At 43.5% G+C, this 21,908-nt stretch overlaps 1 protein-coding gene across 2 annotated transcripts in view; it reads left to right on the top strand.

Moving 5' to 3' along the window:
- Window positions 1-21,908, top strand: part of LOC100380625 (spectrin beta chain, non-erythrocytic 1) — a 131,957-nt gene that overhangs the window by 25,622 nt on the left and 84,427 nt on the right. Inside the window, exon 2 of one of the 2 annotated variants that reach the window (XM_014154853.2) lies at window positions 5,635-5,841. In XM_014154853.2, coding sequence (XP_014010328.2) covers window positions 5,679-5,841 — 163 coding nt within the window. In that variant the 5' untranslated portion in view covers window positions 5,635-5,678. Of the gene's footprint in view, window positions 1-5,634; window positions 5,842-19,280; window positions 19,876-21,908 lie in introns of those variants that run through there. The other variant, XM_014154852.2, reaches the window with a different exon arrangement.

The following is a 21,908-nucleotide window of genomic DNA, read 5'->3' as shown; positions in this document are numbered from 1 at the left end:
AAGGCCCCTTTCAATACAGTCACTGAAATGTTTCTATTTAGGAGACTAGAGAGAGCGAGAGGAAACAAAACATAAGTATTATAAAGTGCTGGATAAAAACAGAAAGCATGAGAGGGTGAAGGACAAATCAAAATAATTTTGAGAAAGTGATCAAGTCACTTGTGTAGTGACAACATTTCAAAGCCATTCTTGTTTACGGCTTATGCATAGCAATAATAAAAAACTCATTGACGCATTGCGGCTGGAAGGCTGTTGTAGCGGCTGGAAGGCTGTTGTAGCGGCTGGAAGGCTGTTGTAGCGGCTGGAAGGCTGTTGTAGCGGCTGGAAGGTGGTGAGTTTAAAAATAAAAAAAATCATACTATGCATAAGTTGTTAACAACAAAGGCTTTTTAATATGACAGATCTGTTTGGCTACACATGCAGCTTTAAGATAAATATTGAGAAAGCGGGCCCCCCCCCCCCATTCTTAACTACCATTGGGGTAATGTAAACAATTACAAAATGCTAATCATATTCTGATGAGGCAATCATCTATTCACATTCCCCCAGGATTTAAGAGCATTCCATGCCAGCGTTCTACATTCTAGGCTTATATTGACACAACGTTGACCTCTGTGTTATTGATGTGCCAGCCTGCAAATCAGTCCATTTCACCCTTGATGTCCTCATTTTGAGCCTGTGCTCAGAGGGAAATGATAAGATTAATCCCCATTAGCCAGCAGTTGGTATGGCTTAACCCTGATTTAAAGGATGTAATGTTGCTGTAATGTTTCAGTTTGCGAATGTTTGTTTTCGTGTACGAGGCCTCTGCATGTCAGTGTCGGTACCATCAGTGTCTGTGTGCAGTGCACTGTCATGGATAATGAATACATCCTCTGTAGACCTGTCAGTGTAGTCTGTAATAGAATGACCAGAGAACTAGATGGACAGATGGATGGATACAAGCTGAGGTACAATGTGTTGAAGGTCCTCCATAGACGGGTATTGAGAGAACTCAACTTTATTGCAATCTCGTCTCTCCTCTATCCTCTCCTCCTTTTTTTGAGGTTTTCACCCTCCACCACCACACAGGCTAAAAATATATATTTTAGACCTGTTATCCATCTACTGCCCTACGTGCATATACACACCCACATCTAGATTTGATGGTGGTGGTGGGAGGATGATGCCGTGGTGGGACTGAGCTACTTTTATGAAGCAGGTTTAGGATTCTATACTGGACAAAAATATAAACGCAACATGCAACAATTTCAAAGATTTTAAGAGTTACAGTACATACAAGGAAATCCGTCAAGTTATATAAATTCATTAGGCCCTAATATATGGATTTCACATGACTAGGAATACAGATATTCATCAGTTGGTCACAGATACCTTTAAAAAGAAAAGGTTGGAGCGTGGATCAGAATCAGTCAGTATCTGGTGTGACCACTATTTGCCTCATGTAGCTCGACACATCTCCTTCACATAGAGTTGATCAGGCTGTTGATTGTGGCCTGTGGAATGTTGTCTCACTCTCCTTCAATAGCTGTGCGAAGTTGTTGGATATTGTGTGTTCCAGTTCCCATCAGTCGTACACGTAGATCCAGAGCATCCCAAACATGCTCAATGGGTGACATGTCTGGTGAGTATGCAGGCCATGGAAGAACTGGGTCATTTTCCGCTTGGAGGAATTGTGTACAGATCCTTGTGACATGGGGCCGTACATTATCATGCTGAAACATGAGGTGACAGCAGCGGATGAATGGCACGACAATGGGCCTAAGAATCTCATGCATCTCTGTACATTCAAATTGCTATCGATAAAATGCAATTATGTTCATTGTTCGTAGCTTATACCTGTTCATAACATAACCCCACCACCACCATGGGGCGCTCTGTTCACAATGTTGACATCAGCAAACCGCTTGCCCACACAACGCCATACACGTGGTCTGTGGTTGTGAGGCCGGTTGGATGTACTGCCATATTCTCTAAAACGACGTTGGAGGCGGCTTATGGTAGAGAAATGAACATTAAATTCTCTGCAAACAGCTCTGGTGGACATTCCTGCAGTCAGCATCCCAATTACGCGCTCCCTCAACTTGAGAGATCTGTGGCATTGTGTTGTGACAAAACTGCACATTTTACAGTGATCATGCTGTTTAATCAGCTTCTTGATATGCCACTCCTGTCAGGTGGATGGATTGTCTTGGAAAAGGAGAAATGCTCACTAACAGGGATGTAAACAAATTTGTGCACAACAGTTGAGAGAAATAAGCTTTTTGAGGGTGAAACATTTTTGGGATCTATTTTTTAAGCTAATGAAACCTGGGACCAACACCTTACATGTTGCATTTATATGTAGTATCCAGTCATACTACTCCTGAGCCAAACCCATTACATACTGCAAACACTCCTGCAATCTAGCAAAGATGTGGAGTGGAGAACAACATTAGCTTCGCGAAGTGGCCTGATCTCACGAGCTTACATTAAACACTGCCCTGTGCAGTGGGATCAGATGACTTTGCGAGGCTTGAACAAGATGGCTTGTAAAATCCGGTTCGTTAGCTCTCAACCATCAATAGTGGTTGGTCCATCTGGTCTGGTTAAGTACTGTACTGTGAGACAGGTGTTGGTGTCCAGCATCGCGTGCAGTGCGCTGCTGGTGTCCAGCATCGCGTGCAGTGCGCTGTTTTCACCACTAGATGCCTTTCTGCTGTGTTGTCTTTAAATGTGTGTCTGAGTCTTGGTGTAATCTCTTCTACTGCCACTGCTGGTCATCACCATGCAGTCTTCTCCCCATGTCCTGACACAATTTCAGACGTGTGTGTGTGTGCGCGCTGTATGTACAGTTGAAGTCGGAAATTTACGTACACCTTAGGCTTAGACAAATATATTTAAACTCAGTTTTTCACAATTCCTGACATTTAATCCGAGTAAAAATTCCCTGATTTAGGTCAGTTTATTTTAAGAATGTGAAATGTCAATAATAGTAGAGAGCATGATTTATTTCAGCTTTTATTTATTTCATCACATTCCCAGTGGGTCAAAAGTTTACATGCACTCAATTAGTATTTGGTAGCATTGCCTTTAAATTGTTTAACTTGGGTCAAACGTTTCGGGTAGCCTCAGGTTTGTAGGCCTCCTTGCTCACACACACCTTTTCAGTTCTGCCCACAAATTTTCTATGGGATTGACGTCAGGGCTTTGTGATGGCCACTCCATTACCTTGCCTTTGTTGTCCTTAAGCCATTTTGCCACAACTTTGGAAGTATGCTTGGGGTCATTGTCCATTTGGAAGATCCATTTGCGACCAAGCTTTAACTCTCCTAACTGATGTCTTGAGATGTTGCTTCAGTATATCCACGTAATTTTCCTTCCTCATGATGACTTCTATTTTGTGAAGTGCACCAGTCCCTCCTGCAGCAAAGCACACCCACAACATGATGCTGCCACCCCTGTGCTTCACGGTTGGGATAGTGTTCTTCGGCTTGCAAGCCACCCCCTTTTTCCTCTAAACATAACAATGGTCATTATGGCCAAGCAGTTCTATTTTTGTTTAATCAGACCAGAGGACATTTCTCCAAAATGTATGATCTTTGTCTCCATGTGCAGTTGCAAACTGTAGTCTGGCTTTTTTATGGCGGTTTTTGAGCAGTGGCTTCTTCCTTGCTGAGTGGCCTTTCAGGTTATGTCGATATAGGACTCGTTTTACTGTGGATATAGATACTTTTGTACCTGTTTCCTCCAGCATCTTCACATGGTCCTTTGCTGCTATTTTGGGATTGATGTGCACTTTTCTCACCAAAGTACGTTAATCTCTAGAAGACAGAACACGCCTCCTTCCTGAGCGGTATGACGGCTGCATGGTCCCATGGTGTTTATACTTGCGTACTATTGTTTGTACAGATGAACGTGGTACCTTCAAGCATTTGGAAATTGCTCCCAAGGATGAACCAGACTTGTGGAGGTATACAATTCTTTTTCTGAGATCTTGGCTTATTTCTTTTGATTTTCCCATGATGTCAAGCAAAGAGGCACTGAGTTTGAAGGTAGGCCTTGAAATACATCCACAAGTACACCTCCAATTGACTCAAATGATGTCAATTAGCCTATCAGAAGCTTCTAAAGCATGACATAATTATCGGGAATTTTCCAAGCAGTTTAAAGGCACAGTCAACTTAGTGTATGTAAACTTCTGACCCACTGGAATTGTGATACAGTGAGATATATGTGAAATCTGGAAACAATTGTTTGAAAAATTACTTGTCATGCTCAAAGTAGAGGTCCTAACCGACTTGCCAAAACTATAGTTTGTTAATAAGAAATTTGTGGAGTGGTTGGAAAAACTAGTTTTAATGACTCCAACCTAAATCTATGTAAACTTCCGATTTCAACTGTATATCTTCTACATGGTTGCACAGGCTGTGTTAACCCAGTTCAGCAGCACACTATCCCAGAGGCAGTGTATTTTTAGCCTAGCAACACAGTCTAGTTTTAGTGGTTGTTAAGCAAAGAGGCGGGTGGTACAGCACAACTCTCTCCATCTTGTCCCCACTTCACACTGTCCTGTGGCACATCTGCACAGGGATGGGGTGAAAAACATTTACTGTGCCATGTCTCTGTGATAAGGGCTGATATTTAAATAAAATAATAAAAGGCAAAAACATGCATAATGCAAACGTTAACGTGAACATGTATGTTTTTCATTTGTGCAGCATGCATGTTTTAGCCATGTGTGTTTCTCCTATGGCTACGACTCTGCTGGCCCTCAGACAGTAGACACTAGTCAGAGCACCATTGTCCAGTGCTTGCTGACTGTTGGTGTTCAGATAGACTTCTCTTCTGGAGGGATTTGCTGAGCTCATCCCAGTCTGGCTAAGGACTGTCTGGCTGTAGCAGAGCACAGGGACTGGGAGTGGGGAAGACTGCTGAGGCTGTAATGAGCATATTGTTTTTGGTGGAACTTACTGATGGTGGTGGGTACTGGTTACTAGAGTGGAGAGGCTTTTAGATTTGGCGTGTATACTATTTGCAATAATTGTATGTTTTTCTGTTGTAATTAGTCATACTCAGCTTTGATCTGTATGAAATTTAAAATGTAATGTTGCTGAGAAATATTTATAGTTTACCAACAAAGTTTAGAAAATGCTGTGTGTGATGTTATGGGTGGTCCTACAATACAATAAAACATATTTATTTATTTTGTGTTGTTGGCCAGATTGTGTAAGACGTTTGTCTAACTTTCTGTTTTATAGGTGCTCTGAAAGCCAGCTTATTGAGTTTAATGAGCCCTCTCAGTTTCTTCCATTTGCCAACAGATGTAGAATTAAGCTTTTTACAATATGTTGGAGTAGTAACATTTAATCACCAGGAGGTGGTATTACAAACAAGCTTTACAAATTCACACAACTTGCCTGAAACATTAGGGGGTGACGACTTAATTTCTGATTGGTAAGAATCTCTATAACCAAAGCCATATCAGCATTGAAACTTACAATATTCTTAAAGGCTTTGAGATTAAAGACTAATGTTAGGATGTAGTGGGAAAAGCAATGTATATATGCTTGACTTAACACACCATTGACTGATTTATGTAAAACCATCAAACGCCTGATAATTTTCCTAAACACATGTCCTCTGTGTCCACAGGGCTTCATGTGAAGCGGCCGACGTGTGACAGTTGAAGGGTCAGGATGACGTCCGTAGCCGCCGATTACGACCACATGGAGATCCAGCAGCAGCAGCAGCAGCAGTATAGTAGCGACACGGTCAACAACCGCTGGGATGTTGACGAGTGGGACAATGAGAACAGCTCGGCCAGGCTGTTTGAACGCTCCCGCATAAAGGCTTTGGCAGGTATGAACCAGAACTACAAAACTACTGGGTCCGAGGACCGTCTTACACATGGATATACTGTTTACATTGTCCTTTCCAGCACTGTTCCAGCAACTACTGTGAATACATAACCAGACAAATTTAGTACAGATTGGCTCGGCTCAGTAGTGTGAAAAGCAACTCTGTCTCCTCCTTCAATCCTACTGTCTGGTCATAGACTAACTAAACACTAGGGGAAAGCACTGGCCCCCAACTGACACCCCACAAGCTGCTTCTATTCCATAAATGGGTTACAAATGTCAGATGTACAGTATACTACTTTATCATGGGGTCAGGCTGGACTAAGGCTATCCTCTGGCTACTGTTGAACCAATTCGATGACGTTGCTGTGTAATATAAGATTAAGCTGTATTCCTGCTTGTTAATTGGGATCGTTACTCTTTTTAATGTCGTTGTGGTGAGTGTGACCACTGCTTCTTTGAGGATTGGTGGACACAGAGTTACAGAATAGCCGTTAAGGAGGAATAATTAATTACGTAAAATGAAGATTAACTCTGGGTTCAAGTTCTCGATCTATCTTATCTGTGATGTAGAGAAAATAAATATAATATCATACAGGAAGAGCCCAAAGCCCTGTGTTATTGTTGGAGATAAATTATACACAGATGAAGCGTTGTAGCTAAAATGGCAATTGTAAAGCCATATCTTCCTGTCCTAGGACCTATGTGGCACTGTTGTGGTTCCAATATGCCCTTATCTCTTAATGCTAACCAGAATTTTGGCTCACCCAGACTATGAAGAGTCCACCTACTGTACCTCCCTACGGTATACAGCGCCTTCGGAAAGTATTCAGACCTTGACTTGTTCCAAATTTTGTTACATTATAGACATACTCTAAAATGTGATAATCTACACACAATTTGATAATCTACACGCAAAAAAAGGAAATATTACATTTACATAAGTATTCAGACCCTTTACTCAGTACTTTGTTGAAACACCTTTGGCAGTGATCACATCCTCGAGTCTTGGGTATGACGCTACAAGCTTGGCAGATCTGTATCTCCCATTCTTCTCTGCAGACCCTCTCAAGCTCTGTCAGGTTGGATGGGGAGCATTGTTGCACAGCTATTTTCAGGTCTCTCCAGAGATGTTCGATCAGGTTCAAGTCCAGACTCTGGCTGGGCCACTCAAGGACATTCAGAGACTTGTCTCGAAGCCACTCCTGCGTTGTCTTGGCTGTGTGGTTAGGGTCATTGTCCTGTTGGAAGGTGAACCTTCGCCCCAGTTTAAGGCCCTGAGCGCTCTGGAGCAGGTTTTCATCAAGGATCTCTCTGTAATTTGCTCCGTTCATCTTTCCCTCGATCCTGACTAGTCTACCAGTCCCTGCCGCTGAAAAACATCCCCACAACATTATTCTGCCACCACCATGCTTCACTGTCAACTGTGGGACCTTACATAGACAGGTGTGTGCCTTTCCAAATCATGTCCAATTAATTTCATTTGTGGCAGGTGTGGTACAATCAAGTTGTAGAAACATGGCAAAGGGTCCGAATACTTATGTACAGTTGAAGTCGGAAGTTTATGTACACTTAGGTTGGAGTCAATAATACTTGTTTTTCAACCACTCCACAAATGTCATGTTAGCAAACTATAGTTTTGGCAAGTCGTTTAGGACATCTACTTTGTACATGACACAAGTAATTTTTCCAACAATTGTTTACAGACAAATTATTTCACTATCACAATTCCAGTGGGTCAGAAGTTTACATACACTAAGTTGACTGTGCCTTTAAACAGCTTGGAAAATTCCCGAAGATTATGTCATGGCTTTAGAAGCTTCTGATAGGCTAATTGATATCATTTGAGTCAATTGGAGGTGTACCTGTGGATGTATTTCAAGGCCTACCTTCAAACTCAGTGCCTCTTTGCTTGACATCATGGGAAAATCAAAAGAAATCAGCCAAGACCTCCACAAGTCTGGTTCATCCTTGGGAGCAATTTCCAAACGCCTGAAGGTATCACGTTCATCTGTACAAACAATAGTACGCAAGTATAAACACCATGGGACCATGCAGCCATCATACCGCTCAGGAAGGAGATGTGTTCTGTCTCCTAGAGATGAATGTACTTTGGTGTGAAAAGTGCACATCAATCCCAGAACAACAGCAAAGGACCTTGTGAAGATGCTGGAGGAAACGGGTACAAAAGTATCTATATCCATAGTAAAACGAGTTCTATATCGACATAACCTGAAAGGCCACTCAGCAAGGAAGAAGCCACTGCTCCAAAACCGCCATAAAAAAGCCAGGCTGCGGTTTGCAACTGCACATGGGGACAAAGATCGTACTTTTTGGAGAAATGTCCTCTGGTCTGATGAAACAAATATATAACTGTTTTTGCCATAATGACCATCGTTATGTTTGGAGAAAAAAGGGGGAAGCTTGCAAGCTGAAGAACACCATCCCAACCATGAAGCACGGGGGTGGCAGCATCATGTTGTGGGAGTGCTTTGCTGCAGAAGGGACTGGTGCACTTAATTTTTCTGCCTCATGATGCCATCTATTTTGTATGTGGATATATTGAAGCAACATCTCAAGACATCAATCAGGAAGTTAAAGCTTGGTTGCAAATGGGTTTTCCAAATGGATAATGACCCCAATCATACTTCCAAAATTGTGGCAAAATGGCTTAAGGACAACAAAGTCATGGTATTCGAGTGGCCATCACAAAGCCCTGATCTCAATCCTATAGAAAATTTGTGGGCAGAACTGAAAAAGTGTGTGCGAGCAAGGAGGCCTATAAACATGACTCAGTTACACCAGCTCTGTCAGGAGGAATAGGCCAAAATTCCAATTTATCGTGGGAAGCTTGTGGAAGGCTACCCAAAACGTTTGACCCAAGTTAAACAATTTAAAGGCAATGCTACCAAATACTAATTGAGTGTGTGTAAACTTCTGACCCACTGGGAATGTGATGAAAGAAATAAGATGAAATAAATCATTCTCTCTACTATTATTCTGACATTTCACATTCTTAAAATAAAGTGGTGATCCTAACTGACCTAAGACAGGGCATTTTTACTAGGATTAAATGTCAGGAATTGTGAAACTGAGTTTAAATGCATTTGCCTAAGGTGTATGTAAACTTTCAACTGTAAATAAGGTATTTCTGTTTTTTACTTTTAATAAATTCGCAAACATTTCTACACTTGTTTTCACTTTGTCATTATGGAGTGTTGTGTGTAGATTGATGAAAAACATTTATTTAATCAGTTTTAGAATAAGCCTGTAAAGTAACAAAATGTGGAAAAAGTGAAAGGGTCTGAATACTGCACCTGCTGAGGTGTTCTACTCTTGCCACCCAGTAGCTGCAGGCTTGTTTTTGGGGTTCCATGGTTCACTGTTTTCTAGGCTAATATGCTAGTGTTCCACTTAAATAATTCACCTGCCACTTAAATATGCAGGAGGTGGTGGGGACTGCAGCACCGCAACATGGTTTCTCTGGCTCTTCGTCTGTTGGCCTTGTTGTAGGTCTTTTGTTCATGATAATGGCTGTCTTGTTATTGGGCCATATGTCCATATATCCTGCTTTTCTCTTATCCCCATAGATAAGCTTCTGTCACTGTCTGAGTTGTCTTTTGTAGACTATATATAATAATATATAGCATAATTTGTATTAGGTCTGAGGTGTATTATTAATATCACCGTTTATCATGTTACGTGAGTTGTTTTGGTCGTATTACTGTCCCCTGTGTTGGTGTAACAGTATAGCTTCCGTCCCTTTCCTCGCCCCTCGCCCCAACCTGGGCTTGAACCAGGGATCCTCTGCGCACATCAACAACTGACACCCACGAAGCATCGTTACCCATCGCGCCACAAAAGCCGCGACCCTTGCAACGCAAGGGGAACAACCACTTCAGGTCTCAGAGCGAGTGACGTCACTGATAGAAACGCTATTAGCGCGCACCACCGCTAACTAACTAGCCATTTCACATCGGTTACATTGGGGTAGAATTACTGTCCCCTGTGTTGGGGGGGGGTAGAATTACTGTCCCCCGTGTTGGGGGGGTAGAATTACTGTCCCCCGTGTTTGGGGGTCGTATTACTGTCCCCTGTGTTTGGGGGTCGTATTACTGTCCCCGTGTTCCAATTAAGCTGATCATCTGATATAAATGATTCATGTAATCTATACTGGCCTGATGCTTACTGCAGTAAAACCCCTTTCTCTCTGCTCAACTCTGTGTCTCTCTGTGTCTCTCTCTGTCTGTGCATTTGTTGGTCAGATATGAGTTTAGCGTTGCAATGGCACTCTGCTCCTTTGGCTTCACTTGACGGAGGTGACAGTTAGGCAGAACCACAGTGCCTGGCTGCTTATGTCCGCAGTTTTAAATGGAATTTTGACATTGATCCGTGGCCACCTAAATTGTTAGTTGGGGAGAGCTCACCAGTGTGGTGAAAAACATCTATTGTCTTGGCATTCTGAAGGGTAATTGTAACTTAAATGTATTCCACATCACCTCAAATGTTGCTGTCAAGGTTAGATGTACAGTACATAGCGCACCCTGCCACCACACTAAAACCATGCTGTTGAAGGATACAGAATGACTTCGGTGCCAGGTCTTGTGCTTGAACAGACTAACATGTCTGTATAAACCAACCAAATCCATGGTGTAAACTGATGCCCCTTCCTGACGCCAGGCTAGTTTTCTCCTGAAGAGTTCGTATGACCGGGTGTGGTTCACCTGCGCACAGTGTTCATATGATAGGTAGGGAAATGTAACACCACTTTGGGCCAACTCGACTGGTCCCCTTGGAAACAGACCTGTATCTCCTTACACTATAGAGCGCATTAGGTTATGACACTTCAGTAAAAACCTTGTTTGTGTGGGCTTTCTTTTATACAATGCACGTTTTCATTGCTTACTAATAAATACTTGGTATTTTTAAAAAGGTTGGATGCGTCTCGCTGCTAATTTCTCAACAGCAGTCGATAAGGTTATTCTGGCTCCGAGGCTTATAATGCACTAATGTTTTGTCAAATGGACAATGATACAATCCTCTCCAACCTGGCATGGTATAATTTGATATGGAATCATTTCTTAAATTATGACTAATCAACGCTGATCAGGCCCAGTCCTGGCTGGTATGCTTCCCAACTCTAGACCAACACAATTGCCACCCTCCTATCCCCGCAAAGTAGAAGAGTAGCCTAGGCTATATGGTGTCACCCGCAATCCACTTTAATGAAGGCCCATGCCTACCTTTTGTAAAAGAGGCCATTTACCTTCGATCCCTGTCATTTGGTTACATACATTTCTGTTAATTCATGTATTAATTTGTAATTTACAGTTCTCATCCTCGGAGTGGACAACCTGCTACACTTATGAGAAACAAGTTTTGGCTTATCTCATACCACCATTTACATGTTCCATATGAGCAATGAGCATGTTGTCTGGTTTCTCTGTCCTGTTAATGTTGACGGAGCGCGCACGCCTGAACACGTATAAAAATACCTGGTCTGCTTCCCGCAAATGTAAAATGTAGGAAGAAGCCCAGCTGGGCTTCTCAGTCATTTATTTTTTTTGTCACCTCATTCGTTTTTTTTATTTTTATTTTTATTTTAAACATTCATTCGAATTATAATAGTTCCTCAGAGTCTAAAAAATATTTTTCCCCTCAATAATCAGCGTCGCAAATAAATAGTGTATGCCATGTTGCGTGTAGGTTATTTGTTTCTATTTGAATGATTTATCAGTTTCATCTTAATACTAATAGCATATCTCTCCCCTCCATACATTCCTTGTCAATTCATTATCGTATTGCCCACTTTCGGAAAGCCTAAGGTAGGCCTAGGTTTTTGAATACGTTTTAAGGAAGGGAGAAATATTTGCTTGTGTTTGACACGCTGGTGGCTTTGATTACGCGTGTGTGTGTGCGTGCGTCATGATTCTCTCTATAGGCCTATATGTCCATTAAGAAAGTTTCCTAAAGTCGCCTGTCTGAATTTATTCTGGTAAAAGGCCTGTTTTCATTAGCTTTGGTTACCTTATCTCATTACGGTGTACTCTCTTTGAAGAACATATTCCAATGCCACTGCCATCGAATGACTGCAGCAGCAGCATTTGGAACGCTAGGCAAATATTTCGGGAAAAGTGGGTGAAAACCCATCGGACTTCATTTCATTGGTTTTGTGTGTCAATGAGATCTTGATTAAAAAAATTATGATATGCAGAAAAGCCAAAAGACAAGGACAAGGTAGCCATATCTCTTTATTTTGACTCTGTTAATGTTGTCAGTACAAAAATGCGACAGATCCTCTCCAATCTGGCAATTCTTAATTTGTTGATTTAATATTTATAAGTAATAACCTGTATAATAATGAAATGCCATGATAATAACTTAGTGTAATGTCTTGTTTTCTAATAGGTTGTTATTAAGAAGCATATCCATGTAAACAAGTGTACAAACAGAATTGTGACCTCCCCCATTCGCCTGGCCAATTACCTTAAACTCAAATTCCAAGACCTTCACAGTCCTAGTATGAGCATACAGCCAAGAGGTTTGTGTGTATATGTGAATGTCTGTGCGGGGTAAATAATGTCATGAAGAATCTTTGCAGCCTGGGACACAACCCCCAGCATTTGTTTGTTTCCAGTCAGTGTGTTTGTTTACACACTTCCCATTTGTGTGTATTGACCCGTTTGGAACCTTGGCAGTATCCCTGCTGTTTCTGGAAATGTGGTTCTACTTTACCCTGAAGGGTCCAGGAATAACCAACGCTGAGGTCACAGCAGTGGCTGCAGAGAGGAGCTCTTAAAAACCATCACCACATTCTGCAAGGCCGGCCCAGCCGAGATGTGTGAATAATTCAAACCAGCCATGACAGCGCCTCCTCTCATCTGAAAGACTCTTTATACTGCGGAGCATCCACCCCGTGCCCCCTAACATTCTCTGCATTCCAACATTTACACATTAAAACAGGAAGCCACCAGGTCAGTCTCCCCAGGTCTGGGGGGGGGTTGGGGGTGTGTGTATCATGTCCCATATGTCTGTGAAGTGGACTGTCTCTGGCTCTTTTTTTAAAGATGTTCATCAATCTCGCTGGTAGGAACTGAACTCACAAGAATGTCATTCTAATTTGACAGGGATGAAGCGGAGTGCTCTTGTGAAATTCTCCACGATGGCTTTACAGGTTTGTGTCCGTAACGCATCAGTGAGGAGCCCAGTGAAGACCATTCCAGCAGGGCCAGGTGTCTTGGCAACCCGCAGGCTTCATACCATCTGGACCTGTCATAGCTGTCCCCATTTAGCTACTAATATAGATTGTTTGGCCTATGGAGAGTAGGGCTGGGAAATGCCAGGGACCTCACGATACAATATTATAGCGATACTTAGGTGCAGATATTGCGATTCTCACGATTATTTATGCATTGCTATTCAATACTGTGATTTTATTTTTTATTGTGATTTGCTGTTACAAGCATATTGCTCACTCTTTGTCTGCTGCAGAGAGACAATAGCATGAGAAAACGTGTTTTGATCCTTCACGGAAATAAAAGTTGCTGAAAACATGATGGCTCACTATTTTTAAAAAGAAGATGGAGAACAAGCTATAGGATGAAACAAACCAGAGTTTTGGTGCATGTACAGCCAACTAGCACTAGCGAAAGCTACCTAGCAAAAGAAAAAAGATACTTGCAGTCAAAGTATCTATATAACATTGTCCAAATAATATTATGATGGGCAACTATAGATTTCCCCCCCCATCACTAATGCAGAGTGCCTGTATTTTTTTGTTGTTGTTTTTTGTACAGCTCTCTGGTGTACAAGCTTTAGGGTAGTGTTGAGTTATCAGAAAAGCAAAAGGATGGCTCTTATCGACTAACACATTGGTTCATTGACTTTGGCATCTTTAGTTTTGTCGCAGCTTGTATGCCATTGTTTCCCCTTTTGTCCTTGTGGATTACAGTACAATGGCTGGAGAGGTATGACTAGTGTAGCACATACCAGAGACGGTGGCTGTCAAGTGATATTTCACAGGTTCGCTCTCCTGGCTGGAGGCTTATGACTAAAACCATATGGACCCCCATCCTCCTCCCTTTCTCAATCGAAGAGAGGGGGGGAAACTGAATCTTAAACCACAGGATGTTCTTTGTGAAGCATTCAGAACATCCTCATGGGACATTGTATTATAAGTAGTGAGCAGGGGCAGACTTAGTGATTTGGAGGCCCTACGCAGAGGCCAGTCAGACCTGCCAGTTGCACCCCTCCTAAAAATGTGTCTATGGGATTTATAGTAAAGACATGCTATTTAACTGTAAAAATGTTTCACCTTTTAATCTGCCATGAACACAACCAGTCATGAGGTTTTCATCAAATTTGTCAAACAAATCACTTCAAAAAGTAGGTTACGTTTGCACGTTGATTACATTTTTTTCCAGCATCCGCCAACAATAGTCTGACAAGCCATAATCATTTTGTCCAGACAGTATCAGCTACATGGCCTACACGTACATGTCCTCTGCCTCGACGACATTGGCATGTTATTACTAAAGAAATGCAAATTGTATCCCTCAATAGTCTAAGTGCCCAGGACTGGGTTTCTATCAAGCTAACAGGGGCGGCAGGTAGCCTAGCGATTTAAGAGCATTGGGCCAGTAACCGAATGATCGCTGGTTCAAATCCCAAAACCGACTAGGTGAAAAATCTATGTGCCCGTGAGCAAACCACTTAACCCAAATTGCTCGTGTAAGTCGCTCTGGATAAGAGCGTCTACTAAATGACTCAAATGTAACGAAGTACGGAATTGTTTTAAGATGGTCATTTAGCTATTTTGATTTAGAATTTTAGGACCCTTGTAAATACACATTTTATTTTTATACATTTGATAAAACATTGAATTTGGCCTTTCTACTATTAGCCCATAGAAGTACATTGAATAACTGATTCATACATCGAAAAACATGGTAAAAAATATTTTGAAGTGTCTGACCTATATCTGAGAGAGATATAAGAAATCAAAAAAATTATAGTGGAATTACCCTTAATTACCCTTATACCTTTACGTGGAAATGCCCTATTCACTTACATTTTTCTGCCCTTTCGGGGTCGTAGAGCAAAACAGAGAACACCATAGTGTTTGTGAATATCATACACTGCTCAAAAAAATAAAGGGAACACTAAAATAACACATCCTAGATCTGAATGAATGACAATCTTATTAAATACTTTTTTCTTTACATAGTTGAATGTGCTGACAACAAAATCACACAAAAATAATCAATGGAAATCCAATTTATCAACCCATGGAGGTCTGGATTTGGAGTCACACTCAAAATTAAAGTGGAAAACCACACTACAGGCTGATCCAACTTTGATGTAATGTCCTTAAAACAAGTCAAAATGAGGCTCAGTAGTGTGTGTGTGGCCTCCACGTGCCTGTATGACCTCCCTACAACGCCTGGGCATGCTCCTGATGAGGTGCGGATGGTCTCCTGAGGGATCTCCTCCCAGACCTGGACTAAAGCATCCGCCAACTCCTGGACAGTCTGTGGTGGAACGTGGCGTTGGTGGATAGAGCGAGACATGATGTCCCAGATGTGCTCAATTGGATTCAGGTCTGGGGAACGGGCGGGCCAGTCCATAGCATCAATGCCTTCCTCTTGCAGGAACTGCTGACACACTCCAGCCACATGAGGTCTAGCATTGTCTTGCATTAGGAGGAACCCAGGGCCAACCGCACCAGCATATGGTCTCACAAGGGGTCTGAGGATCTCATCTCTGTACCTAATGGCAGTCAGGCTACCTCTGGCGAGCACATGGAGGGCTGTGCGGCCCCCCAAAGAAATGCCACCCCACACCATGACTGACCCACCGTCAAACCGGTCATGCTGGAGGATGTTGCAGGCAGCAGAACGTTCTCCACTGCGTCTCCAGACTCTGGCACGTCTGTCACTTGCTCAGTGTGAACCTGCTTTCATCTGTGAAGAGCACAGGGCGCCAGTGGCGAATTTGCCAATCTTGGTGTTCTCTGGCAAATGCCAAACGTCCTGCACGGTGTTGGGCTGTAAGCACAACCACCACCTTTGGACGTCGGGCCCTCATACCACCCTCATGGAGTCTGTTTCTGACCTGCTGGAGGTCATTTTGCAGGGCTCTGGCAGTGCTCCTCCTGCTCCTCCTTGCACAAAGGCGGAGGTAGCGGTCCTGCTGCTGGGTTGTTGGCCTCCTCCACGTCTCCTGATGTACTGGCCTGTCTCCTGGTAGCGCCTCCATGCTCTGGACACTACGCTGACAGACACAGCAAACCATCTTGCCACAGCTCGCATTGATGTGCCATCCTGGATGAGCTGCACTACCCGAGCCACTTGTGTGGGTTGTAGACTCCGTCTCATGCTACCACTAAAGTGAAAGCACCGCCAGCATTCAAAAGTGACCAAAACATTAGCCAGGAAGCATAGGAACTGAGAAGTGGTCTGTGGTCACCACCTGCAGAACCACTCCTTTATTGGGGGTGTCTTGCAAATTGCCTATAATTTCCACCTGTTGTCTATTCCATTTGCACAACAGCAAGTGAAATTTATTGTCAATCAGAGTTGCTTCATAGTGGACAGTTTGATTTCACAGAAGTGTGATTGACTTGGAGTTACATTGTGTTGTTTAAGTGTTCCCTTTATTTTTTTGAGCAGTGTATTTCGAGTGTAGCCTGAACGGCTCGAATGCTCCAGATGTTTTCGTGAGAAGACAGATTTTCGGGATATGTCTCCTGGTCTGACAAACACCGCTGTAGCTCGGACACCTTCCACCGCGGATGCTGACGCGGATGCTGCTGACGCAGATGATGCTGATGCGGTGAATGGTGTCTGAGCTACAGCGGTGTTTGTCAGACCAGGAGACATACCGAAAATCTGTCTTCTCACAAAACCATCTGGAGCGTCCATGCCCATGCAAGCTTAAGACGGATTAGGATGGATTTTTAAAATGTATTTATTGTGCGGACCGTGGGGGTGCCTCAAACTTTTAGAATTTTTATTTTTTTAATTTTTTAATTTTGTAAATAAAAAAATTATGCCCAGCTTGATGTGAGTCCTGAATCAATTGCCTCTTCTCCCTAATGGTAAGTCATTGAGACATTGCTTTGGAATGCGTTAATTAGATAATATAGAAACGGTTTCGGATGAGGGTTATGGTATTTTAAATGGGAGAGTATTTATGTTAAACAGTGGAGAGGGATGTTGTTTTACTGAATGAATAGTGTGTTTGTGTGGAACAGAGGCTCTCCAAAGGGGATTCGCGAGGAGGCCTTGTGATTTGTGCTCCGACCACACAGGAAATTGGGGCAGCTCATATAGAGGAGTTTTTCATTCGGTCCATACTGTTTTCCCTTCACATGCAGCTTGCTTTCACTTCAGTATTGACTACTAAAAACCACCACCTATCACTGCTCATGCTTACCTTGCTCATTCAGCTATCACCATACATTTACCCAGGGGTGCAACTTTGGTTGTGGTCCTAAAGCACACCGTGCCTCATTTTGTATCACATTCCAATGATAAAACTTGGTGGAACAAAAACTGGGTGGGACAAAAATGCAATTTCAGAATGTGGGGTGGGGGGGACATGTCGTCCCCAGTGAAAGTTGGGGCCCCTGCATTTACCTCACACACTCATTCCTCACAGCACAGAGATAACCCACTCACCCAACTTTCAATACACATAATAATATCCATTTAGTTGCCTGGTTACCCAACGTTGAATTGAATTCTACGTTGGGCAGAATTGAGCGTTTTGAATCAGGAAAGTTTCCTCTCGCGACCTCTACAAGCCATAATGTTAATATTTGAACGTACTTTAACGGTAGTGTGTGCGGTTGGTCCTTTTGGCGGTAGGAATGTGAGACACTATATCCACAGGAAAGTACAATAACATCAACTTTTCAAACCACTGGTTGTGAGTTCAGATTTGTATCACCTGAAGCATGCACAGAACCATGTAAACACGTGCAGGAGCTCGTCATGCGTCTCCTGCATGTATTTTTATCTTGTTCGCATGCTTCAGGTGATACCAATCTGAACTCACAACCAGTGGTTTGAAAAGTTGATGTTATTGTACTTTCCTGTGGATATAGTGTCTCACATTCCTACCGCCAAAAGGACCAACCGCACAGACTACCGTTAAAGTACGTTCAAATATAATTCTATTCAACATTCTGGCTTGTAGAGGTCGTCAGAGGAAACTTTCCTGATCCAGACGCAAAATTCGATGCAATTCATCATTGGGTAACCAGTCAAGCATTTAGCAGATGCGTATCCAAAACTACTTAGTCATACATTTTACTTATGGGTGGTCCCGGGAATCGAAACCACCTATCCAGGCTTTGCAAGCGCCATTCTCCGCCAACTTAACTACAGATTTCTCATGTATTCCCTCTGGTCCCAAAGAACAACACAGACCTGTGTAGAGAGGATTTATAGAGAGAAGTGATACGACAGAAGAGCAGTCACTAGGGCAAAGCCGTGCCATGTCGGACTGCCTGTGCCCTAACCTGGAACTGTTTTCGGTGTATGTAGTCACGTTAGGCTGACTGCCCTGTGAAAACCAGCAGCGGTGTTTAGATATATTACAGTATAAATAGCCAGGAGTAATGGGCCAGCTAGGGGGAATTCGCATGAGCTTTTGGGAGTAGAAAACGTTTTGTCCCCCCCAAAGCCATGCCTTCCATTTTAAAGCTGATGATGAAATCTCATACCATAAAATGCCTGGAATTTGAGAAAGACCAGCTTTGAAATATATTTAAGGGGGGCTTTCCGCAAAGAGGTTTCAGATGGGTGGGAGCATTGTGCTGTTGGACTAGTCTAACAACTATAGATGTCCATTCTTGTCAGAGGAAGAGCCAAGCAAATGGAAATGGATTGTTTTTCTGATCAATAAAAGTCTCAATTTTGTGCAATAACCCCTCACTTCAAGCGGTGGGTCAGGTGGACTACATGGCTAAATAATGGAGAGGAAAGGACTGGAGAGACCTGTTCACTGTCTAGGATATTATTACACAGAGCTAATTCTTCCGGTTTTGTATGGCCGTTCAAAAGTTTTAGTGAGGTCCACACACTCGTGTGAGAAGGAGGGGGAGGCGCTTTACCGTGAACTCTAACAGGACGTGTTGGCAGGACACAGTCAGGAAGTCATTTTTTTAGCATGAGTATCTATGATTCAATGAAATATGCAATGCTTTGTCTCTTGATATTAGAATGTGCTTAGAAATGGGGAAGGTCTCGGCCAAGTCTCCCCCTTTCCATTTGGTACAGCCCTCTGCTCCTCTTTCCCTCCCACTCCCCCTTATGGTAATGCTGCTGTGACATCACCACTAAACACAAGGGCTGTGAGTGGCTGCTAAAGAAATTCCAGGCTGCTGGCTCCTCCCACCCCTCCCTAAGGTTTGAAAGGTGTGCAGTGTTTGAGCAGTCTTCCGCTCATTGCAGGAGTACAGAGTTCAGCGTGCATTCTCTGAATCAGTGTGTCTCTCTTCCCATCTCTGTGGCTTTTACCACATTGGAGCACAGCACTATCTTTCTCATTGTGCATGTTGGAGTGTCGGCAGCCTGCTTGTGCTGTGTGAGGATGGGGGGGATGATGGTGGAAAAGAAGTCTGAGGCAAGCGTGATGCTGCGGTGCTGTTGAGCCAGCATTTCACCCCGGGGCTGACTGCTGCAGGATCACCCCCAGAGGGACTTTTCCAGCTAACCTCTTACATCTCAGCCACCACTGGACATTTTATATTTTAGAAGGGGGGGGACCAGCGAACCCCTCTTCACTCCACGTTCCCCAGCCCTTTTATTTTCTACTGGACTGATGGAGCTACAGAGGGCGACCAGTATGCCTGGCCCCTTGTCCCCAGGGCATCTCTCTCCAGGGTCCCACTCCCCAGGGGCCCTGTCCCCTTCTTCTGGGCCTGGCCCCTCTCTAGCTTCCAGCCCTGGCCCTGATCCGGGCTACTCCGCCAAACAGGCTGCCTTCAACTACAACCAGCTGGAGGGCCGCTTTAAGCAGCTGCAAGGTAAGACTAGCAGGGAGGAAGGCAGAGCAGATCCCAGGGCTGTCTTGTCCAGCGTTGCTATGCATGCTAACGTTAGTGGATGAACAGCGGCAGGCTCAGGCTCGTAAAGATGTGGGATTTCATGGTGGCAGGTGAAGCACTTGTAAATTTCAGGATGACAGGGACTTTGTGTTGTCTGTCTGATAGGAGGTCCCAGCATCCTCCTTAATTCACTGAGCGGGAGAGGAAGAGCGCTCCGAGATCATGAGGGAATGACGGACGTGCTCCAGCACCTAATGAAATATTGATGAGGTAGTGTAGGGAGGGAAGAGAAGAGGACTGGGTGACAGCTACATGTGTAAAGAGACACCTTTTTAGGGAGACCACGGAGGGAAAAAAGCAGGAAGGAAAGAGCCGTTTTAAAAATGTGCCTTTCAGACGAGACCGTACCCACCCCCTTCTCAACACTAATCTTCAACCCTCTACCGTAGCGCTCCCCAAAACACCAAACAACATGGCTGTAGCTATTGGCTGTTCCAAGACAACAATGGCAGAAGAGAGGAGTGGGAGGGGCTTTGTAAGCAGCATTGTGCTGGAGGAGGAGAGCAATAGCATCGTGCCATGTTAGACGGTGTTGTGGAACTATTTGACAGTGTAGGAGAGCCCTAGCATTGCTCCGTGTTAGATGGTATGTTTTGGAGCTGTAAACCAGACGGGGAGTCTCACGTTGCCTTGTTTTGCATCACATTAGAGGTTGAAAGAGGGCTTTGATGAGCACACTCCACTGAGCATGCTCCCAACAGAGGGAAGAGCATCTGAGCCTCTCTCTGTCCCAGCTGTCTGCCTGCATGCCACAGCCCTGCCTGCTCATTGAAGTGTGTTTGGGTCTGTCAGTGCTGCTCTTGTTCCCCTTCTTATATGCAAAACCTTAAGAACAAAGTGGACTCTCTTATCTATGCATAGTCACTTTACCCCTACCTACATGTACAAATTACCTCAACTAACCTGTACCCCTGCACATTGACTCAGTACTGCTACCCCCTGTATATAGCCTCATTATTGTTATTTTATTGTGACTTAAAAATTTGGTTTAGTTAGTAAATATTTTCTGAACTCTATTTTCTTACAACTGCATTGTTGGTTAAGGACTTGTAAGTGAATACTGTTGTATTCGGCGCATGTGACAAATACAATTTGATTTGACTTCCAGCACCCAAGTTTGCTGAGATAGAAGTCGTGTCTCAGAGAATAATACAAACACAGCCTATAAGAGCATCTGTTCTCTCTGGCGCTTTCTGTTTGTTGACTCAGGTCCTATGGGCTTGGATGGTTTATTCTTTATTTAACCAGGTGAGTTGACTAAGAATACCCTCTCATTTGCAGCAACGACCTGGGGGGAAAGTTAGTTGTTGTCTTGTGCGCAGAGCTATGACATAACAGGAGCTAACATGGGGCACTGGGTGGAGCAGGGGACAGATGTTCAGAGCAGAGCGCGACACACACAAACACAGAACACACTTGACAGCACAGCCAGAAGAGGACTGGCCACCCCTCAGAGCCTGATTCCTCTCTAGGTTTCTCCTACGTTCCTGCCTTCCTAGGGAGTTCTTCCTAGCCACTGTGCTTCTTCATCTGCATTGCTTGCTGTTTGGGGGTTTAGACTGGGTTTCTGTATCGCACTTTGTCATCTGTTGACATAAAACAGGCTTTATAAATACATTTGATTGATTGACAGTCTCATGCAAACACCATGTACAGTATGTATACACACACAAATCATTGCAGACGCCAGGGAATGAATGAGGGATATTATTTATGATAAGATACTTTATTAGCTTACATAGTAAAATATGTTTGAGATGAGGTGTTAGTGAATGATGCATGTTGCTGTCAGTCCCTTCACGCTGTGGTTTCATTAGCATGCTAGTGACAGACCTGAGGCCTCTGGACCTCCTCAGACACCCTATGGAACCCATGACTTTTACGAGCCGTTGTCATCGTGAGACTGAGTGTCCCCTGATTTTAATATGAATCACAGCATCTCTGACGGCACA

This window comes from Salmo salar, chromosome ssa18, assembly GCF_905237065.1.
Source record: "Salmo salar chromosome ssa18, Ssal_v3.1, whole genome shotgun sequence".
Taxonomy (NCBI): Eukaryota; Metazoa; Chordata; class Actinopteri; order Salmoniformes; family Salmonidae; genus Salmo; species Salmo salar.
Note: the sequence above shows the minus strand (reverse complement) of the source record. Positions and strands in the feature narration are given on the sequence as shown.